The sequence below is a fragment of the Octopus sinensis genome, linkage group LG12, assembly GCF_006345805.1.
Source record: "Octopus sinensis linkage group LG12, ASM634580v1, whole genome shotgun sequence".
Lineage (NCBI taxonomy): Eukaryota > Metazoa > Mollusca > Cephalopoda > Octopoda > Octopodidae > Octopus > Octopus sinensis.
The window spans coordinates 12,531,396-12,552,916 of NC_043008.1; the positions used below are offsets into that span (position 1 = coordinate 12,531,396).

General features: G+C 32.3%; 1 protein-coding gene across 1 annotated transcript in view; it reads left to right on the forward strand.

The window, feature by feature from the left end:
• Window positions 1-21,521, forward strand: part of LOC115217816 (netrin receptor DCC-like) — a 277,087-nt gene that overhangs the window by 183,907 nt on the left and 71,659 nt on the right. Inside the window, exons 8-9 of the mRNA XM_036508072.1 lie at window positions 6,021-6,065; window positions 8,337-8,345. Of these exons, the coding sequence (XP_036363965.1) occupies window positions 6,021-6,065; window positions 8,337-8,345 (54 nt within the window). The remainder of the gene's footprint in view (window positions 1-6,020; window positions 6,066-8,336; window positions 8,346-21,521) is intronic.

Here is a 21,521-nt window from a genome sequence, read left to right on the forward strand (position 1 = left end):
TATATATATATAGAGAGAGAGAGAGAAGGAGAGAGAGAGAAATATTATTTCTAAATCTCTCTAAAAGACATATACATACCCACATGCCCATACAAAGTTTGTCCCAAATATAACGATTATAAAGCCAAAGTGGACTTACCATTTTAATTAATTGACTAATTGACACAGGTCAGTCAAATTTCACATGCTGGTAGAGTAACTCTTCTTGTTTTTCTTCGTTACTAACAAATCACGAACCTGAAACAAAAACCAACATGCCATTATTAATTTCTTGACAGAGGCTGGCTTTACATGCCACTAAAGAATTTCCCTACCTTGTTAAGTGTGTCTTTGTGTGGTGCATGCATGTCTGTATTTCATGTTCGTCTCTCATCATCATTAATATTTTACATTTGCTTTTCATGCAGGCATGAGTCGGAGGGATTATTACAGTCAGTACATATTCAGGATTATTGATTAATCCAATACATTTCAGTTTGGCTTGGTTTCTATGACTTGATGCTCTTCTTTCCCATCACCAACCACTTTACAGTCTACTGGTTGCATTTGGGAGGGAAATCAGCATATTTAGATAGGTGTCGTCTCCTTAACAAAACTAAAGGGTTCTCTTGCTTTCGCACTTTACAAAGTGTAATTTGTCATGACACTGGCACAAGACAGGGGATTATGTCTTTAATACATCGAGAAGGACTTCGCGATTCTTTATCTCTGCTTGTTTGTCAGGCCTTTTAAAGGTGGGAAGCAAATGTGTGATAAGGGATGACTAATGGGGAGTGAGCCAGGGGCCACTTAGAGTTCTGAGATACGTGCATAGAGATATTCAGGACAGCATGTGTGTACATGTGTGTGGGGGTCTACCTATCTATAGACACACACACATACATACATATATGTGTGTGTGTGCGTGCGTGCGTGCGTGTGTGTGTATGTATATACATATACATATATATATGCATATATATATATATGCATATATATATATATATAAATATATATATATATATATATATATATATATATATATATATATATATATATATATATATATATATATATATATATATATATATATATATTATATATATATATATATATAGAATATTAAAAAATGCATGGAATTATTATTGGATATATATGTGTTTACAAGCATTTGTTTATATGTGTGTGTGTGTATGAGAGAGAGAGAGAGAGAGAGAAAGTGTGTGTGTGTGTGCGTGTGTGTGTGTGTGCATATGTGTGTGTGTGTGAGTGAGTTGGCAAAAGGAGACGGAGAGAAAACCAGACTGAAGCTGAGTGCTAACTAGCATCTATTGATTTTCAGAACTTTCCGTTTTTATGCAGCGCTAGGGTTAATTTTACAGATCATAAGTTTTATCCTGTATCTAGGTCAGATCCACAAATTTTCTCTGCAATGTAATATTCTCTGCAAATGCAGCTCTTACTCTGCCGTCTTTATCCACCTCTTACCTCTAAAATATAAAACATTCCAGTTGCTAAAATAGACAACACAAAGCCCTCTGCATTTGTTTCTCCAAGAATTTCTAGATATTTCTTTAAATGACAGGGTCTACTTCTATGTTTGGTCTTTAACCTAAATTCAGTAATCATCTGAGACTTATAACCACCTACTTTTCCTTACCTTATGTAATATATACTGTTACGTTTTGATTTTTTAGTATAAAACTTTGGCTGTGATTTATTTGAAAACTAATTAAAATTAATTTCAGAATTTTAGTGGTATGTTTAGAATTTTCAATTCAGCATCATTTTTTTTCTCACATTGTTTTCATCTGTGGCACTAAAATTTACATCAAAAATGGTTGTCAAAGACTAAATTATAGACATAAATATCCCAGTGGGACTTATGTGTTAGTATTTCATGAATGTAATGAATTAAAATTATTAAAATTATATTTGTTATAATATCTTCTTAGCTTTGGTCTGAACAAACAAAGTTGTACTACATTTATATAATTTTTCGCTACCTTCTAATAAAATTTATTAAAATTTATAAAATGTATAAATGTGAAAGTAAAAAAAAATTACAAACGGATTAATATAATCGGTAGTCACCATAAAAGACACTATCGTTCCCTACGTCAATTTAGAAATGGTTTTAATAATGGTAAAATTGTAAATATTGTTTTGATTGAAAGTAAAAATACATCTGGATTTGAAAGCAATTGAAAATACAGTAAAACCACATAATCACCTGTTTTGACAATAATGACAATGATGATGATTATGATGATGATGATGATAGCAACAACAACAACATCAATAATAATGATAATAGTAATAATGATAATATTAATAATAATAATAATAATAATAATAATAATAATAATAATAATAATAATAATAATGATAATAATAATAATTACCAAGCTGCACTCGGTAGTGAAGTGAAATTACAATATAAAAAACCCACTGAATAATAATAATAATAATAATAATAATAATAATAATAATAATGATAATGATAATAATAATAATAATATCAATGTCTCATGGAAATTAAATATTGCATCAACTGTGATGACTGATTGATACGGTGTCACATTAAAAAAATAATTAACTATGATAATGGTTTGGCATTTAATTTTGATTGAAAGACCTATGGAAATAGAATTTTCATTTTGGTGTTTTGAAAATTCATATGATAACTTCTAACTTAAATATTATTCCATTGCTTTTGTTCCCGACATTATGAGAAATTGAAAACTTTGAGAGACTTGGAATAATTTGTATTTAATGGTGGAACTTAAAATAGATAGAGCTATGAAGAATAGAATACAAATATATTGGGTCAAAAAAAATCCTTTGGAAATGTTAAAGTTGAAGGCTTTTTTTTTTACTTCGAGTTCCACTGTTAAAACAAATTACTTGTGTTCATATTTTCAAAGAATTCTGAAGAATAATGTTTATGGATAAGTGAAGTCAATCTAAAGTGAAAATATTGGATGTTTTATGTAGCATAAATTCTATTGTAATAACCACAATTCCTTCTTGGTTACCATATTTGAGAATAAATTATTTTCTGTGACAGTTTCCTCACGACGAAACTAAATAATTCATTTTGCTTAGTCTTACGCCTTACTTTGGTTAGCTATAATATTCTTCTCTATGTCTACCAAATACACACAACCGCGGACACACAGACACACACACATACAAGTACATACACACAAATATATATAAATATATCTTTGCATACTTTTTAAACAGATTCGTTACAACAGGTTGATTCACTTTATTAATTACTGAAAGTAATCCTGTTTTAATTTATTTTGTTTCTGATATATATTTGTGCCTGAATTTTATGCATTCCTTTCTTGATGAACTATCACTCTTAATTAAAAAGATATATCAAAATATTATTTAAATTATTTTTTTAAAATTTATAACTAACTTCAATCTGAAATATATATCTACGTTATATTGATGTATTTGTGATTACATTAATGTGCACTCACATGTATATTTACAAACTCCATGTATTTAAGCAATCTTTTACATGTGTTTGTGAGAGAAACCAAACATTTTAATATCCTGAGTTCAAGCATTGTCTGTAATTTTATTCTGGATTAAAATATGAGTAGAAGCTATGGTACAATGTGACATACATTTCTGAATATATATATCTAAATGTGTGTTTATTCAGTACCATCTTTGTATGTATATATTTCTCATGAATATTTAAATGGTTTGTTATATGTATGTATATCTGTATATTAGTACATATATACACACATATATATATGTTTGTATATATATGCATATATGTATGCATATTTGTGTGCATGTATATGTATCCATATGTATGTATATGTATATATACATATGTATATGTGTGTGTGTGTATATATATTTATGTATGTATATGTATATATGCATGTATGTATGCATATGTATATGTGTATATATGTATACATGCATACGTATATGTGTGTATATATATATTTATATGTATAGATGCATATATATATGTGTGTGTATATATGTGTGCATGTACATGTGTGCGTGTATATATATATATATATATATATATATATATATATATATATATACAAATATAGGTATGTATGTACATATATATTTATATATGTACATATACATATATGTATATATGTATGTGTATGCATGTATATAACTATGTATATATATATATATATTTATGTATATATATATGTATATGTATATGTATATATAGATAAACATACATATACACACACATACACACGCACACATATATATGTATGTAAACAAACGCTGGAGAGTATATACACACATATAGATATAATTTCCATTATATACTTATGCAAGCATGGCTATGTGATTTGAGAAGAATTTTCTTTCATGACACAACCCCTTGGTTCCAGTTCGAATCCCCTATATTGCATGGAAGCTTGGGCAAATATACATTCTAGCATCACTTTGTATCAATCTAAATCTAAACGAGTGAAATTAGGCATATATTACGCGGAAACTCATCAGATTGTTTTCTTCTTGTGTGATAGATTGAAAATGTGGGTTGGTTTAACACCCCCACTTGCCCTCTGGGTGCCTTTAGTGAAGTCCACTCTTTTACAAGCGTTTAGACCAGACCTCAAGTTCGAAGGTAACTCACAGTTTGTACAGTATTTCTCCGTTTCGCTCACCTTTCTCATACGTCCATAGAACTTTACATAAAAGGTTATGGGCACTTCCTATTCCTCTTTTGACTCAGCCATGTAAAAATGTAAAAATATGCATGTATACATACATGCATATATATATAGATACTTATATATATATATATATATATATATATATATATATATATATATATATATATATATATATATATATATATATATATATATATATATATGTATATGTATATATACATATATATATACGCATGTATATATATACGTATACATATATATACATATATACTTATATATATGCATATATATAAACATATATATATATACACATATATACATATATATACTTATATATATGTATATGCAGTGTCTATACATACATATATATATATTGAAAATGGGGAATGTTGGTTTATGGGATTACCTTAGGTTTCCCATCCATAAAGAGTTTAGCATTATGGTGTATAGTCAGATCCCAAAAACCTGTTGCCACATCTATATATATGTGTGTATGTGTGTACACACACATATATACCTATATATATATATATATATGTATATATATATATATATATATATGCATGTACACATACATACATACATACATATATATATATATATATCTACAAAGGGCATCCAGCTGTAGAAACATTGCCACATGAGATTAGAGCCTGGTGTAGCTGCTGGCTCTTCAGACCCCAGTAAAACCGTCCAACCCATGCCAGCATGGAAAAACGGACGTTAAACGATGATGATACATATTCATGTAGTAGGTTCAAGAATAGATGTTATGTCCATGCCACAAGCCCAATTCTTGAATTCACTGTATTATTCTCTGCGACTAATAAATTGTCCCTGCAGTTTTCAGTTTGTATAAATAGTTTCCTTTAAGGAACAGCATCCTTTTCTCTGCATTCAGTCAGCTGTTTTCCACAGAAGTGCAGGCCAATGATACAGCTCAGATGTCTCAATTTCCTTTTTTATTATATAAACTTATATATATACATATATATACAGTTGATACTTGTTCTAACAGATGTCTATATACACGCATCCTATTTAATATACACTTGATCTTAATATATATTTGATCTTAAAATTCTATTGATAGATTAAAAGGATAGCTACTGAAATCAAATCTTAAGAGTACATGATTAATTATAAATAATATCGAATTCCATGTTACGTCGGTTGATAAAATTATTTACTAAATCTACACTGAGTATATCTCATTTCAAGGAAGATCTTTCCTAGAAAGACAAAGAACAAAATAAGAAACCCACGCCCAAATCATAGCAGAAATAAAAATGGTACAAAATGAAATTTACTTTTGTAATTAAATTGTACCATAATTTTTGTTCGTTTCAGATAACTGTTTTCCCTTCCCAGGAGATTGCGAAGATAAAAAGAAAGGTTTTGTTCATTGATTCTTCCACTAGTCAATGGAATATCTTCCGTGCAGAGATGGATTTCATACAGAGACAACAGAAAGCATTGATTACTTCGTTAATTTATGAAACAATTAAATAGTAATAAATAACACTTCGCTATTCGGTTACTTCATTAACATAGAAAACAATTAGTTTAATTACTTATAGATAACGCTTCTACGCTGTTTATTAGTTTCCACTGTTTGACATTATGGTACACTGTTTACAATTAAAGACGGAAAAGCATTTAGTATGAAAGAAAATAATTCTTATAGCTATAGAACAATTTGTTACAATGGATATTCTAATACACCTGACTTTCTGGTTCTGGTCTGAGCCTAATTAATCAGAGGACCATAGAGACAGTGTATGCTTTCTGTATATAATAATAATAATAATAATAATAATAATAATAATAATAATAATAATAATAATAATAATATGAGGGAATATTATTCCAAACTTACAAGGAATAGTTCAATTTAGAAATACTAAATCAAATTTACAAAATATAATATATATATATATAAATTAGAAAATAACCACCTTTTATCAATTCAATAGATGGTATAATTTAATTTTTCATCATTGAATTGATAAAAGGTGTTTTTTACTAATTTATATATATATATATATATATATATATATATATATACATATATGTATATTGTTGTATTTCGGAATGGTCATTTTGCCAGTTTAGCCAATAAAAACGCACGCACTATATATTTCGTGTTACTTTGCTTCAGTGTTATTTCAACACACGACTTCACATAAAAAATCTTGCACAACAAATATATATATATATGTGTATATATATATATATATATATCTTTATATATATATATATATATATATATATATTATATATATATATATATATATATATGCATACATACATACACACACATACCCATATATATACATATTGCATACATAGGAAAAGATATGATAAACACAACATGTAGTTTATGTTATTCGTTCCCTACACATGTTTCAGTGTTGTGGGTATTTGCCTGCTCTGCACTGAATGTTCACAGTGCATTTGGATGTAGAGCCACAACAGTTATTCAGGGGACTGCAATATTACATTACATTAAAACTCTACATATTTATACATGGACATGCATTTTTATATTACACTACAAGTAAAAGTTTTATAAGTTTTAGTGAAATAAGGTCTTCATCTATTTATTTATAAAAGATTCTCTAAACTTTGAAACCTAAAGAGTTGCACAGAACCATTTAAGAATGCATTGCTGTTGAGTTGAGCAGGTTTTAACATTTATCTATATAAATATCAACACATTATTATTACTATTATTATTAATATTATTATTATTATTATTATTATTATTATATTATTATTATTATTATTATTATTACTACTATTATTATTAATATTATTATTATTATTATTATTATTATTATTAATATATTATTATTATTATTATTATTATTATTAATATTATTATTATTATTATTATTACTATTATTATTAATATTATTATTATTATATTATTATTATTTATTATTATTATTATTATTATATTATTATTATTATTATATTATTACTATTATTATATTATTATATTATATTATTATTATTATTATTATTACTATTAATATTATTTGTAAGATAAAACTACTTGGCTTTCTATTATCTCTTGTATGAATTTCATTCGATTTAGGTTCCCCTCCACCCCCTTTTTTAGCCATAGAGGCACTCAGCACATTTCTGCTTGACCAAAAAGCAAAGGTCACTCACACAAAAAGAAGAGAGGAATACAAATAAATCAGGCACTAATGCAATTTAGCCGTATTATGGATCCTTTGTCTTTTTTCCCCGCTCGCCAAACTGTTACACATATTTCTATTCACTATGCTTTTTACCTTTATTCCGTCTTACTTCGTTTTCTTACCTTTTTATGCTCATCTGTACCTTTTTCCTGGCCTTTTAATGTTTACCTCTGTCTAGTTAATGTTCTATTTTTCCTGTTCATTTTTTTCTTTTTGTTTCCTATTCTCTAAATGTCTATATTTGAATCTCACCACCCCCCACTTGAATTTTTTTATTTCTTGATTTTCTTTTTTCTTTTCCGTTTCTTCTGACCTCTCTCTTTCCTGACATGTCCAAAAGTTTTCTGAACATACAGCTCATTTCTTTGAAGGTTGTTATTTAAATATGCTCGCTCACTTCCTTCACAGAGTATAATGCGCCTTAATATTTTTTTACATGCTATTTTGGATCAAGAGCAGGAAGGTAGGTTTAAACCCATCAATAGCTTCGTATTTTAACTGGTCTGTGTCCACTCGAACATCTGAACAAAATATACCGAGCAGTGAAGTTGGTCTTCTTCGGCTTATATCCTCTAACCCTTTCCCGCCAAATGATAACCATTATTCTTATGGTTTTTTTCTTACCCTTCTTTTTCTTAAATCCTTTGCTGACTTAATTATTGTTTTTTTCTTATTTTGGCCCTCTTGAATTTTTCTCACCAAATGACTCATCAATTTTTTACATAATTTTTTTCATGCTTCAACTAAAATACAAAACAAGAAATGAAAAATTTATTAAAAAAAAAATAATAATTAAATCTAGTATAAAACAAATTCAATCTGCAACAACATCTTTCTTCACAAACTCAGACTCTGTGATAAGAAACATCCTTATTTTAAGCTTCTTCAAGGCAGCAAGCTGGCAGAATCGTTAGCAAGCCAGGCAAAACACTTAGCAGCATTTCCTCCGTCTTCATGTTCTAAGTTCAAACTCCAATGAGGTCAACTTTGCTTTCATCCTTTCAGGGTCAATAAAATAAGTACCAGTTATTCACTAGGGAAAATTGTAATCAACTTATCTCAGCCCTTGAAATTGCAGGGCCTATGCCAAAATTCGAAACTGTTATTTTAAGCTTCTTCTTTTCTTAATTACGTGAATAAAACTAATTAATAATCTACTCAAATTTTGTGTCATTCCAATTAGGTTTGATTGCAACCTTGATATATATGATATACATACTAATATAGTGTCTAATTAAATATTTTTTTAATTGAAAAAATATTATGGAGGGATTTTTCTTTTTGTCTAGGTAAATGACAAATTAAAGAGGGATTAAAATTAACTTTATTGGTTGTACAGTGTCTGTGTGTCAGATTGAAACCGTACACAGAAAATGTAAAATGGACCCAAACATTTCAATGTAAGATTATAATGAGGAATATTATATTTGCAATTAGTTTTAACTTGTCTTCTTTTGATATCTTCATTCAAAATCTCTGGCAGCTACATTTCCATTCACTAAATACTAATACATATTAATGTGGAGGCACATGGCCTAGTGGTTAGAGCAGCGGACTCGCGGTCGATGGATCGTGGGTTCGAATCTCAGACTGGGCGATGTGTGTGTTTATGAGCGAAACACCTAATTCCCATGCGGCTCCGGCAGAAGGTAATGACGAACTTCTGCTGACTCTTTTGCCACAACTTTCTCTCTCTCTTTCCTGTTGCAGCTCACCTGCGATAGACCGGTGTCCTGTTCAGGTGGGGAACCTATATGCCAAGGAAACTGGGAAACTGGCCCTAATGATCCAAGCGTGGCTCGAGAAGGAACAAACAACAATACATGATAGGCATTCCTCTGCTGATATACAGCTGAGGATCTTTATTTACTGAGGAAATATTAAATAATACTATCGCATTGTAACGAATAAAAATGATGCTCTTGTAGGGATTTCGTCAAATCCTTATAAGAAGTAATACACAGTTATCTGCCATTTTAGTTTAGCAATCTGTGTACTGCAATCTGCCCCAGCCCAGGTCAATCCCACCACACTTGCTTCATTGCCCTAATTCCAACCCTACAAATATTTTTAAAATAATCTTTCCTCCCAAGGGACTACAATCTTCTAGAATTTCTTTCATGTCCAATGTTTTAGAAATACAAACTGAATATTAGTTATAGGCACAGATGCAGCAGTGTGGTAAGAAGCTTGCTTCCCAACCACATGGTACTTGGTTCAATCCCACACTGTGGTACTTAGGGTAAGTGCCTTCTGCTATAGTCTCAGGTTGACCAAAGCCCTGTGAGTGCAGTTGCTAGACAGAAACTGAAAGAATCCTATTGTATATGTGTGTATGTGTGTATATATATGGGATTGTGATTGTGTCTGTATTTGTCTGCTAGCACTGCTTGACAAACGGTGTTGGTGTGTTTGCATCCCTGTAACTTAGTAGTTCAGCTTAAGAGACTGATAGAATATGTACCAGTTGATTCATTCAACTAAAAATTCTTCAAGGCAGTACTCCAGTATGGTCGTAGACTAATGACTGAAAACATGTAAAAGTTAAAAGATAAATGGTTAAAGCTATTGATAGCATTAGACTGGGAAATGTGTAAAGATTATAGCCGTTGCACTACTTCCTACAAATTTTAACAAAATTTCCATTTTGATAACAAAACATGGTAGGGGTACAGTCAATTGCTTGAACAGCTATCAAACCTGAAGTGAAAAGGGCAAATAAAAGGGGACAAAATAATCTAATCCGAAAAAAAGGGAGTTAAAGAATATTTCAAGAGAGTTGAACGACAGAAGGTCTTCAGAGAAGAAACCCTCCTCAGGCAAGTATTTTAGCTCTTCTTACACTCTAAAGGGGCTAGGTTGCATGCTTGTTATGACCCCTGGATGCCCATCTGCTGACACTTTTTAGCTGCTTAGGTAAAAAAAGGTCAAGTTACATTCTTGAGTCATAGTGACTCAAAAGGGCCAGTTTCCTGCTTTCCATGACATATATATTTCCCACCCCCCTGGATGGGGTGCGAGTCCAGAGCAGGATTAACTCACTTTTGCCAGCTGAGTGGACTGGATCAAGACCTAAAACAATGCAAAGTGCATTGTGACTAGCGATGTATATCATCTGATAGTCTGGTCGATACCATAGTACCATGATATATTTTTGTACTACATCTCTCTTTGTTTATGATAGCTGCTTCAAGAAAACAAACAAAAAAAAAGAAAGAAAAACGTGAAATGAATCTGAGACAAATGAATAACAGAACATATAAGAAGAATCGGTTTTATTCTGAGACCCTAAGTTACCTTAAACATTGTGGATGGTTACTAGGGAATATTTTTGTGGTTCAGGCAGAAACTTTGACAGGTTACTGAGCCATGTTGTCTCAGATCATTTTGTGATAAGTATTACATGGTTCACAATTGAGCAATTGAACATCCCATTTTATTCTCAATAAATGATGGATGAATCAGTAATAAGTTAGGATAAATGTATTGCCTTCTCTGTAAACATTTCCCAAATGACTCTTATTCATATCTGTCTTTCAGACTATAAACTCCATTTAAATCTATAAACTCTGGTCCTTGTATATTTGTGTATTTAATATAGATCAAATAGAGTGACAAATGGTATGGCCTTCTGCAAAGTATTATACATTGCTTAATTATCTTTCTCTCAATTCTGAATCCAAATTCCTTTGTGATTGTCTTTGTCTTTCAGGATTGATATAATATGTGCCTATATATGCACTGCAGTTGATTCAATTTGAACCTGTGTTCTAGCATTATTTATCATAGACAATATACTGAAAACAGATGACATTCTAAATGATATTGCTTTCTCCACTCTCAATAATTTAGGTGGCTGAGTAGATAAGAATTAAAATGATCAATTTGAAATTTAAGGGAAATGATGTCTAACCCTTAGCATTCAGAAGCTAGCATGGCCAAATTTCATAACTCTTAAAAGGTCCACTCGACTAAGCTATAAAGAGGAACCACTTAACAAGCAGTAGCCATTCAGTAAATTTCGGTAAATGTTTTATTAGAATGCAAATCAATGCTTTCTATCCCGCTTTACATTCTGAGTTCAAATTCTACTGGAGTCAACATGCCACTTATCCTTTCGGGGTCGATAAAATAAGTACCAGTTTAACACTACGGTTGATGTAATCAACATGGCCCCTCCTCCACTATGGCATACAGCATAGTGGTTAAGAGTGTGGGCTACTAACCTTAAGATTCCGAGTTCAATTCCAAGTGGTGACCTGAATAATAATCATGATAATAATAATAATAATAATAATAATAATAATAACAATATTAATAATAATAATTATTATAATAATAATAATAATAATCATAATGATAATAATAATCATAATGATAATAATAATAATAATCATAATAATAATAATAATAATCATAATGATAATAATAATCATAATGATAATAATAATAATAATCATAATAATAATAATAATAATAATAACATCGAAAAATACCTTAGGAATGAGAACCCGGTTCGAAATTTCCCCAAGAACACCTGATGAAGGCTGGAGGGTATATCAGCTGAAACGTTGTGTTGACAACAAACAAGATGAGGATAAATATCTGTCAAATGTAAATAAAGTAAATAATGTAAATAATGTAAATAATGTAAATAATGACTTTCCCACTGTGTTATATATAAACTTATTGTCTATACTTTCTGATTTTTATCGTGTTCTTTACTGGTTTTAGTCATTAGGTTGTGGCCATGCAGGAGCACCACTCTGAAGATCTTTTAGTTAAATGATTCAGCCTCAGTACTTTACTTTTTTTTTATAAGTCTGGTGCTTATTTTGTCAGTGTCTTTTTGCCAAGCTACTAAGTTACAGAGATGTAGACACACCAACATCAGTTGTCAAGCAGTAAGGGGAACAAACACAGACACACATACACACACACACACATACATACTTAGATAATACATACATATATACACTCATCCATACATGTGTGTCTGATAGGCTTCTTCCAGTTTCTGGCTACCAGATCCATTCACAATGCTTTGCTTGGCCTGAGGTTATAATAGAAGATACCTGCCCAAGGTGTCATGCAGTGGGACTGAACCAAGAACCATGTGACTGAGAAACAAGCTTTTTACTACACAGCCACACCTGTACCTGTATCACCTGTGCCTATGTAGCAATACCTACACTTAACCATTATTAATTTTTTACTTAATTACTCTAACTTTATGTACGCATCTCAGTAAAAATCTCTGTATTCAAAGAAGCCCATCAGATGCAGCGTTTCATCCCTACATTGTTTCTACCCTTTTTATAATTATTTTTCACCTTTGACCTGATACTCTTACCTGTGTCAGTAATGAAATTTTGTCATCACTTTCCTGTATATATTTTTATTAAGCAATTTCTTTTTCCTAAATCTTGTCTTTTCTCTCTGTCATTTCGCCAGCTTTCATTTCTTAATTTTCCCTAATTTATTCATTACCTATTCATTAGTTTATTGTTTCATTAATTTGCACAAATATAATTGGAATTTTTACATTTTTATTTTTCAATAATTTCCTATATTTTTGTCTACCAATAATCTTTTTTTTGTTGCCCAGACATCCTTCTAACTTCAATAATCTCTCTCTCTCTCTTCCTATACCTTTCTTCCATCTCCCACCCCTACCCTCAACTAAGCCATTATCAAACTATTAATTATTTCCTTTATTATCTACTTAATTAATATACTTACAAATTTTAGCACAAAACCAGCAATTTTCGTGACAGCAGTGTGCGTGGGTGGGGCAGTCGATTCATGTCAACACTTCCCCTTCCCCAGCATTCAACTTAATCCTACTTTATTGACCCTGCCAAATGGATGCGTACATGAAAGGCAAAACCGAGCAAGGTGGAATTTGAACTCAGAACATGAAGTGTTAGAAGAAATACTGCTAAACATTTTGCGCAATATTCTATCCCAAAGCATTAATAATTCTGTCAGCTAGCTACCTTAAACTATTTATCACAATAATTCTTTCCCAGATTTGTTTTCTGTCATAATCAATTCTTATGTATATATATATATATATATATATATATTATATATATATATAAGAAATTAAAAAAGGAAAATACACACACTTACATGGTTATAATATAATTTTTAATATATCGACTGGTTTCACAATCGCTATTCATGATATAATGTTTAATTTATATGAATATATAGTTTTTCTTAAATTATATTATAACCATGTAAGTGTGCGTATTTTCCTTTTTTAATTTCTTATATACATTACAATCCACTACGTGGGGACAACCGAAATTCATCTTTTCTGTTACTACTACTATATATATATATATATATATATATATATATATATTCTTTTATTCTTTTACTTGCTTCAGTCATTTGACTGCGGCCATGCTGGAGCACTGCAAAAGAGTCAGCAGAAGTTCGCCATTACCTTCTGCCGGAGCCACATGGAGCTTAGGTGTTTCGCTCATAAACACACACATTGCCCGGTCTGAGATTCGAACCTGCGATCCCTCGACTGCGAGTCCGCTGCTCTAACCACTAGGCCATATGCCTCCATATATCATATAAGTACCACTAAAAACAATGTTTTCTTGTAGTGTATGTTTGGGACAATACTGCCGGTCCTCTTTAACCCCAGCTGGTCTACTGTGGCTGCTTATAGCGATCAGATGTTTGTTCTCTATAGTACTGCCATTTTTTCAAGTTTGAGGAACTGGGCCACAACAGGCAGGAACCATCGTCAAAGAAAATGAACTAGGCACAGGCATGGGTGAGTGGTAAGACGTTTGCTTCCCAACCACATGGTTCCAGGCTCACTCCCACTGTGGGGCACCTTGGGTGAATGTCTTCTATTATAGCCTCATGGATTTTGTAGATGGAACCTGAAAAATGCCCATCATATATATATATGCATATGTGTGTGTCTTCATTTGTCCTCAACCACTGCTTCACAATCGGTGTTAGTGGGATTACATCCCCATGACATAGCAAGTCAGCAAAAGAGACTGATAGAATAAATAGCAAATTTAAAAACAAAAATAAGCACCGGGATTGGTTCATTCAACTAAAATTCTTCTAAGCAGTGCCCCAGCGTGGCCACAGTCTAGTGACTGAAAGGCATAAAAGATAATCAATAATTGACACTGACCATTCAACTTGACCTACAGCATTCTCTAACATTTTTTTGGAACATTAGTTATATTATAATTTCTTTAATTATTTTACAGTTAATGTCTGTTGTCGTAAATCATTAAAACAAAAAAAAACAAACAAAGATTAGCTTCTGGACAGTTATCGCTTTAGGAATTAAAAATTAATAATCTAATGTCTAATATAAAGCAGTACCTCCATTATTTGTTGTTTATCTCATCAGTCAGGGAGATCTAAAATTTTTAAGCATTTCAACCACGTTTTCTTTTTCTATACTCTTTTACTCTTTTACTTGTTTCAGTCATTTGACTGCGGCCATGCTGGAGCACCACCTTTAGTCGAGCAAATCAACCCCGGGACTTATTCTTTGTAAGCCCAGTACTTATTCTATCGGTCTCTTTTGCCGAACCGCTAAGTGACAGGGACGTAAACACACAGCATCGGTTGTCAAGCAATGCTAGGGGGACAAACACAGACACACAAACACACACACACATACATACATATATATATATATATATATATATATATATATGCATATATACGACAGGCTTCTTTCAGTTTCCGTTTACCAAATCCACTCACAAGGCATTGGTTGGCCCGGGGCTATAGCAGAAGACACTTGCCCAAGATGCCACGCAGTGGGACTGAACCCGGAACCATGTGATTGGTTAGCAAGCTACTTACCACACAGCCACTCCTGCTCTATGGTGGTGTAGTTTTTGCAACAACTTGAATTATTGTTTCCTAGCTTCTTAAAAAAACTTGGTGTGATTTTGTGGAATTTTGGTACTAACTTTTGCAAGTTGAGTCACCAGAGATCACAGTAACACTCTCACTGGCTGTTGTGTCCTCCATCTCCGATACTGTGGTACTGCCACGATATTATGACAAATTGTTTAGAAGTAGTGTACCAGTGTTGTAACAGTAAATAGGATAACAATGCTGCCGTAATAACAACATAGCTATCCAACAATCTCTTCATGAACCAACACTCAATGTTCCAAACGAACTGACCAACTCACACCTTCTGACTTCATTGCAAACTCAGCTTGAACTAACACACAAACTTTACGAGTACAACAGGGGTCGCCAACCCCCCCCCCCTGCTAGAGCCTTGTGGAGCTTTAGGTGTTTTCGCTCAATAAACACACACAACGCCCAGTCTGGGAATCGAAACCGCGATCCGCCGACCGTGAGTCTGCTGTCCTAACCATTGGGCCATTGGGCCTCCACATAAACTGTATATAGTGTTTATATCTTTTCATATATGTGTGTGTGTATGTGTGTGAGTGTGAGTGTACGGGCATAGTTTTGCCATGTGGTTAAGAATTTTGTTTCACAACAAGAATTATATGAAGGGCAATGCATCCCTATGAATTGCTCTGTCACTGAGATGAGCTTGTAATTCAGTTGACTGAATAACTGAAGACTCATCCTTGAAACTCACTGAGGTCCATGTATGTATACGTTTATTCATATGTGTCTGTTATGCTGTGTATGTGTTTACAATGTGCAGCTGATTATATTTCAAGAATGCTGTTTTGCAAATGCGAGGCTGTTTTGAAAACATATAGTGAGTGTACAAATTTTAGATTATCTCTTATCTATAGTCTGTAGTGTCTGGGGAGAGTCATTTCCATTTTGTGCCTTATGATTTAACACACTCACGGATAAAATTTCCACTTATTTCTTATTTTTATTTTCCTAAAATTTTCGTTGTGTCTTGCAACCTTTTCAATAATCTTAGGAAAATAAAAATAAGAAATGAGGGGGCATTTTACTGGTGAGTGTGTGAAATTATAAGGCACAAAAGGAAAATGACTCTCCCCAGACACAACAGAATATGCTTCAACACACGAACTCATATAAAGAATCTTGCAAACCAAATCCAAAAACGAAATCTTATCTATAGGATTTTGTTTATAAAACAACAGGAAACCATTTCACTAAAACAGGTCCGTTGTTGACATAAATATGTAAATATATCCAGATCAAATCTGCCAATAGACATGCATAGATTTGTAATAATTTCTGTTTTCTGTACAAATCATTTTTCAAAATATATATATATATATATCAAAAAAAAAAAATCGTGTGTGTAATTGAGAAACAGAGATGTGTGCACAACTTGGCACATTTTCATTGGTGAATATTTGTTGTCACTGATGAGAAGGAAGGCAGGTTAATTTGGCTTTGATGAGATTTTGAAAGCAGAGTAGTCAGATTCTAAACGACATGCCATAAAGATTTTAATCTTGCTTTCTGCTTCAGTTTCAGCCTGGCTGACTCTCAACCAGATATAATTCATCTCCTCCATATAATCTTGCAGAGGAACTGACATATAAGTCTCTTTCTAGCTCTGTTTCTGAGTGTGTGTATCTGTAATAAAATTTATATCTTTGTGCATAATACGCATGTGCACCCCCACACACACAAGTATATATAATCGAGCGAGAAAGAGAAATCTACTGACATATCTAAACCTATATATTTGTCTAGTTTTCGAAGCTGGCATCTGTTGGGTCGTTTGTACGTAATCCAAGTCTGTTCCTTTTTTTTTTGTTTGTAGTTACTTTGTTTTCAGAAGGATAAGATGACCATGTCCTACATGTGACCTTAATGTTTTGCAAGGTCTGTGGCTGGGTGCCCTTCCTAACACCAACACCTTTACATAAGGCACAGGGTACATTTTATCCTGGTGCCATCACCAAAGAAATTATCATGCCCTAGATATATCATCATCATGCTCATCATTTACATGTGGTGTACAAGTTCACCTTGTGATCACATGATTTTAGGTTCAGTCCTATTGCGTGGCACTCGGGGTATTATATCCCTGGGTCAACCAAAGATTGGTACATGAATATTTTAGACTGAATCTCTAAAAACACTTACATCCAGCACTTTTTTAAAAACGATACAGCAATATTTTTTTACATAAATATTTTTCTTTATTAAATGGTAATTAAAAATTTTTCTTCATCAAACGGTAATTAAATTTTCCATCTTAAACTGCCAGGATCAAATCAACCCTTTCGTTACTGTATTTATTTTGAGATGCCCTTTGTTTCTTTCAATTACATTAAATATGACAAAGAATTTAGTAAAATAACTTAGTTATCATTCAGCTTGTATTAGGAACATAAATTGTGACTAAGGTTTGGTGGAAGATTTTAATTCAAAACTTATGAAAACAAGACATTTGTACTCAGAGCCAGAGCCGGTTTCAGCCGGGTTGGTAACGAAAGGGTTAAATTAATCATCTGTTAACCCTTTTGTTACCATTTTTCTCTTGAGCTGCCTGTGTTTCTTTCAATTAATTTTTAAAATAACAAAGAGTTTAGTAAAATAACTCAACTATCATTAAGCTAGTGTTAGGAACATAAATTGTGACTAAGGTTTGGTGGAAGATTTTAATTCAAAACTTATGAAAACAAGACATTTGTACTCAGAGCCAGAGCCAGAGCCGGTTTCAGCCGGGTTGGTAATGAAAGGGTTAAAGGAAGTTATGAAGTTCGTAATCTGAGGAAATATGCTTTAGCCAATGGTCATCATTTTTTGAACTGGAGATTAACTTTATGATACACAGGTATCCCTTCGTCTCTTAATTACATAAACACCCGAGAAAGCAAGATAAACTTCAGACAAGCGAACCTGTAGGCTTAAGACGTAATTTGTTTTAAATTTTTATTTTCGTGTACATACATATCTCTCTCTCTATATATATTTTTACCTAAATATATCGATAATCTTATGCACTTCTCATTCAGACCAATTCACTTGCTCAGTGTGTTGTGTTCAGATGTTGATCAAGTATTTTTGTTATCTATTTAATTCCTAATAGAATTATCAATCTTATTGATAAGATATTTATGATTATCACAAAATTATTACTCATTATCTTGATTGTGATTGCTGTTTATAATTCTGTTAATTATTGTTGATATTGTTATTGTTGCTGATATTATTATTATTATTATTATTATTATTATTATTATTATTATTATTATTATCATTATTATTATTATTATTATTCTGTGACTATGAACAGCTTCAATAAATCCCTGGCCTGACAGTTCTGTGGTTGGTGGGTGCGGCTGGCTTGATACATAAACTCAACAGGCATGATTCCACTGTCAGCTAGGCTTTTGGTCCTAGACATGCGTAGATCTACAACGTACTTCAGTCAGAACATTTTAATATGTGGATGACTTGTAGACTTATGTTTTTGCTGCTAATGGTGCATGTAGAATGGATCCAGCTATCAGCCAAATCTTTCATGCGTATCGACCCTCTGCCCGCCTTTCATCGGGAAAAGTTAAACAATTTTCCTCTATCTTCTGGTGGTGATGGTGAAAATATTGTATGGGGGACACATTTCAAAGGATAGAAGGCATTTTTGCTTTCAACATATTTTTTTTTATACATAAGTCCTTTAGCTCTTGGAGATAAGGTCAAACAATTGTCATGCTAACGAGGACTAATGAGCCAGAAACATGTCCAAGACTGTTTTCTTATCTCCAGACAATAAGCCTCTCCTTTTCCTTCATGGTATTCTTTTCTTCTTTTCTTCTTTTACTTGTTTAAGTCATTTGACTGCAGCCATGCTGGAGCACTGCCTTGAAGGGTTATAGTCAAACAAATCTATCCCAGGGCTTATATTTTAAGCCTAGTACTTATTCTATCAGTCACTCTCACTGAACCGCTAAGTTACAGGAAATGTAAACACATCAACACCACTTATTTACATTATTTACATTTGACAGATATTTATCCTCATCTTGTTTGTTGTTAACACAACGTTTCGGCTGATATACCCTCCAGCCTTCAATAGGTGTCACGGGGGAATTTCGAACCTGGGTTCTCACTTCTAAGGTATTTTTCCGATATTATTATTATTATTATTATTATTATTATTATTATTATTATTATTATTACTATTATTATTATGCCTGGAATCGAACTCAGAATCTTGGGGTTAGTAGCCTGTGCTCTTAACCACTAAGCCCATGGGCATTAGAACCCAGGTTTGAAAATTGCCCCAGGACACCTGATGAAGGCTTGAGAGTATATCAGCTGAAACGTTGTGTTAACAACAAACAAGATGAGGACAAATATCCGTCAAAAGTAAATAATGTACATAATTCCTTATCTCTTAAATATAGAACTGTATCAACATCACTTGTTAATCAATGAAATGGGAACAAAGACATAAAGACACACACAGACATATACATGGTGGGCTTCTTTCAGTTTCCATCTACCAAATCCACTCTAAGGCTTTGGTCAGCCCAAGGCTATAGTAGAAAACACTTGCCCAAGGTGCCACACAGTGGGACTGAACCCAGAACTATGTGGCCGAGAAGCAAGCTTCTTACCACACAGCTGTTCTTAATTCCTGAGATCATCTCTCTTTCTCAACTGGAATTGGTCTTAATTGTCATTTGGTAATTATGATACATTCTCTAGAGGTGGAAATGATATTTAATAAATGAAGAATTTATGTTACACGGCATTTGACATATCCCTATATTTGTCTGTTCTTCAAATTCCTGCCAGTAGTCAACTTTGATTAATTTCTTTAGAGGATCATTTCCATTTAATTTTTGTTTCTCTAGACTAGTTGTCTTCAAATTCCATCCACTTGAAAATAAAAGTCAGGTGGAGAGAAAAACCGATGCCACCCTTTAAGAAATTTGCTCAAAAGTTGAGGAGGGTGGTAACAATGACCCACATGAAATGGCATGCTCTCAGCATGAGCTAGTAGTCTGGAAACTGGAGAACCCAGCTGTGAGAGGGGCCTGGATTAGTGGAGTTTATTGTTTACCTGTAGCTGATTGCCAACTTCTTAAAACATCTCATTTCATTTCTTTTCAATTCTGATCTTTCTTTTTCTTTCCAATGCCTGTTATTTTCATAATCAATTCTCTGTAAAAACTCATTACAAAAAAAAACTCATTAATTTATTTTAGTTTATTTTTTTTTATGATATCTCTTTATCTGTCTTACTTGTTCTTAATAAAAGAAACATAAAAAAAATAACAAAAACGATCATTATCATTATTATTGTTGTTGTTGTTATTGTGACAAAATTTGGTGGAAATTTCTCTGCAAACTTAGTTTGTAATTCCGTGATATTCTTCTATTTGGTGCCATTTCGTTAACGATTTCATTAATGATTTTGGAAATCCATGAACGCTACTTCTTCCTAAATTCTTCATTTTGGTATTTGCAGCTACATTCTCTTTTACTTGTTTCAGTCATTTGACTGCGGCCATGCTGCAGCAACCGCCTTTTTTTAGTCGAGCAAATCGACCCCGGGACTTATTCTTTGTAAGCCCAGTACTTATTCTATCGGTCTTTTTTTTTGCCGAACCGCTAAGTGACGGGGACGTAAACACACCAGCATCGGTTGTCAAGCAATGCTAGGGGGACAAACACAGACACACAAACACAT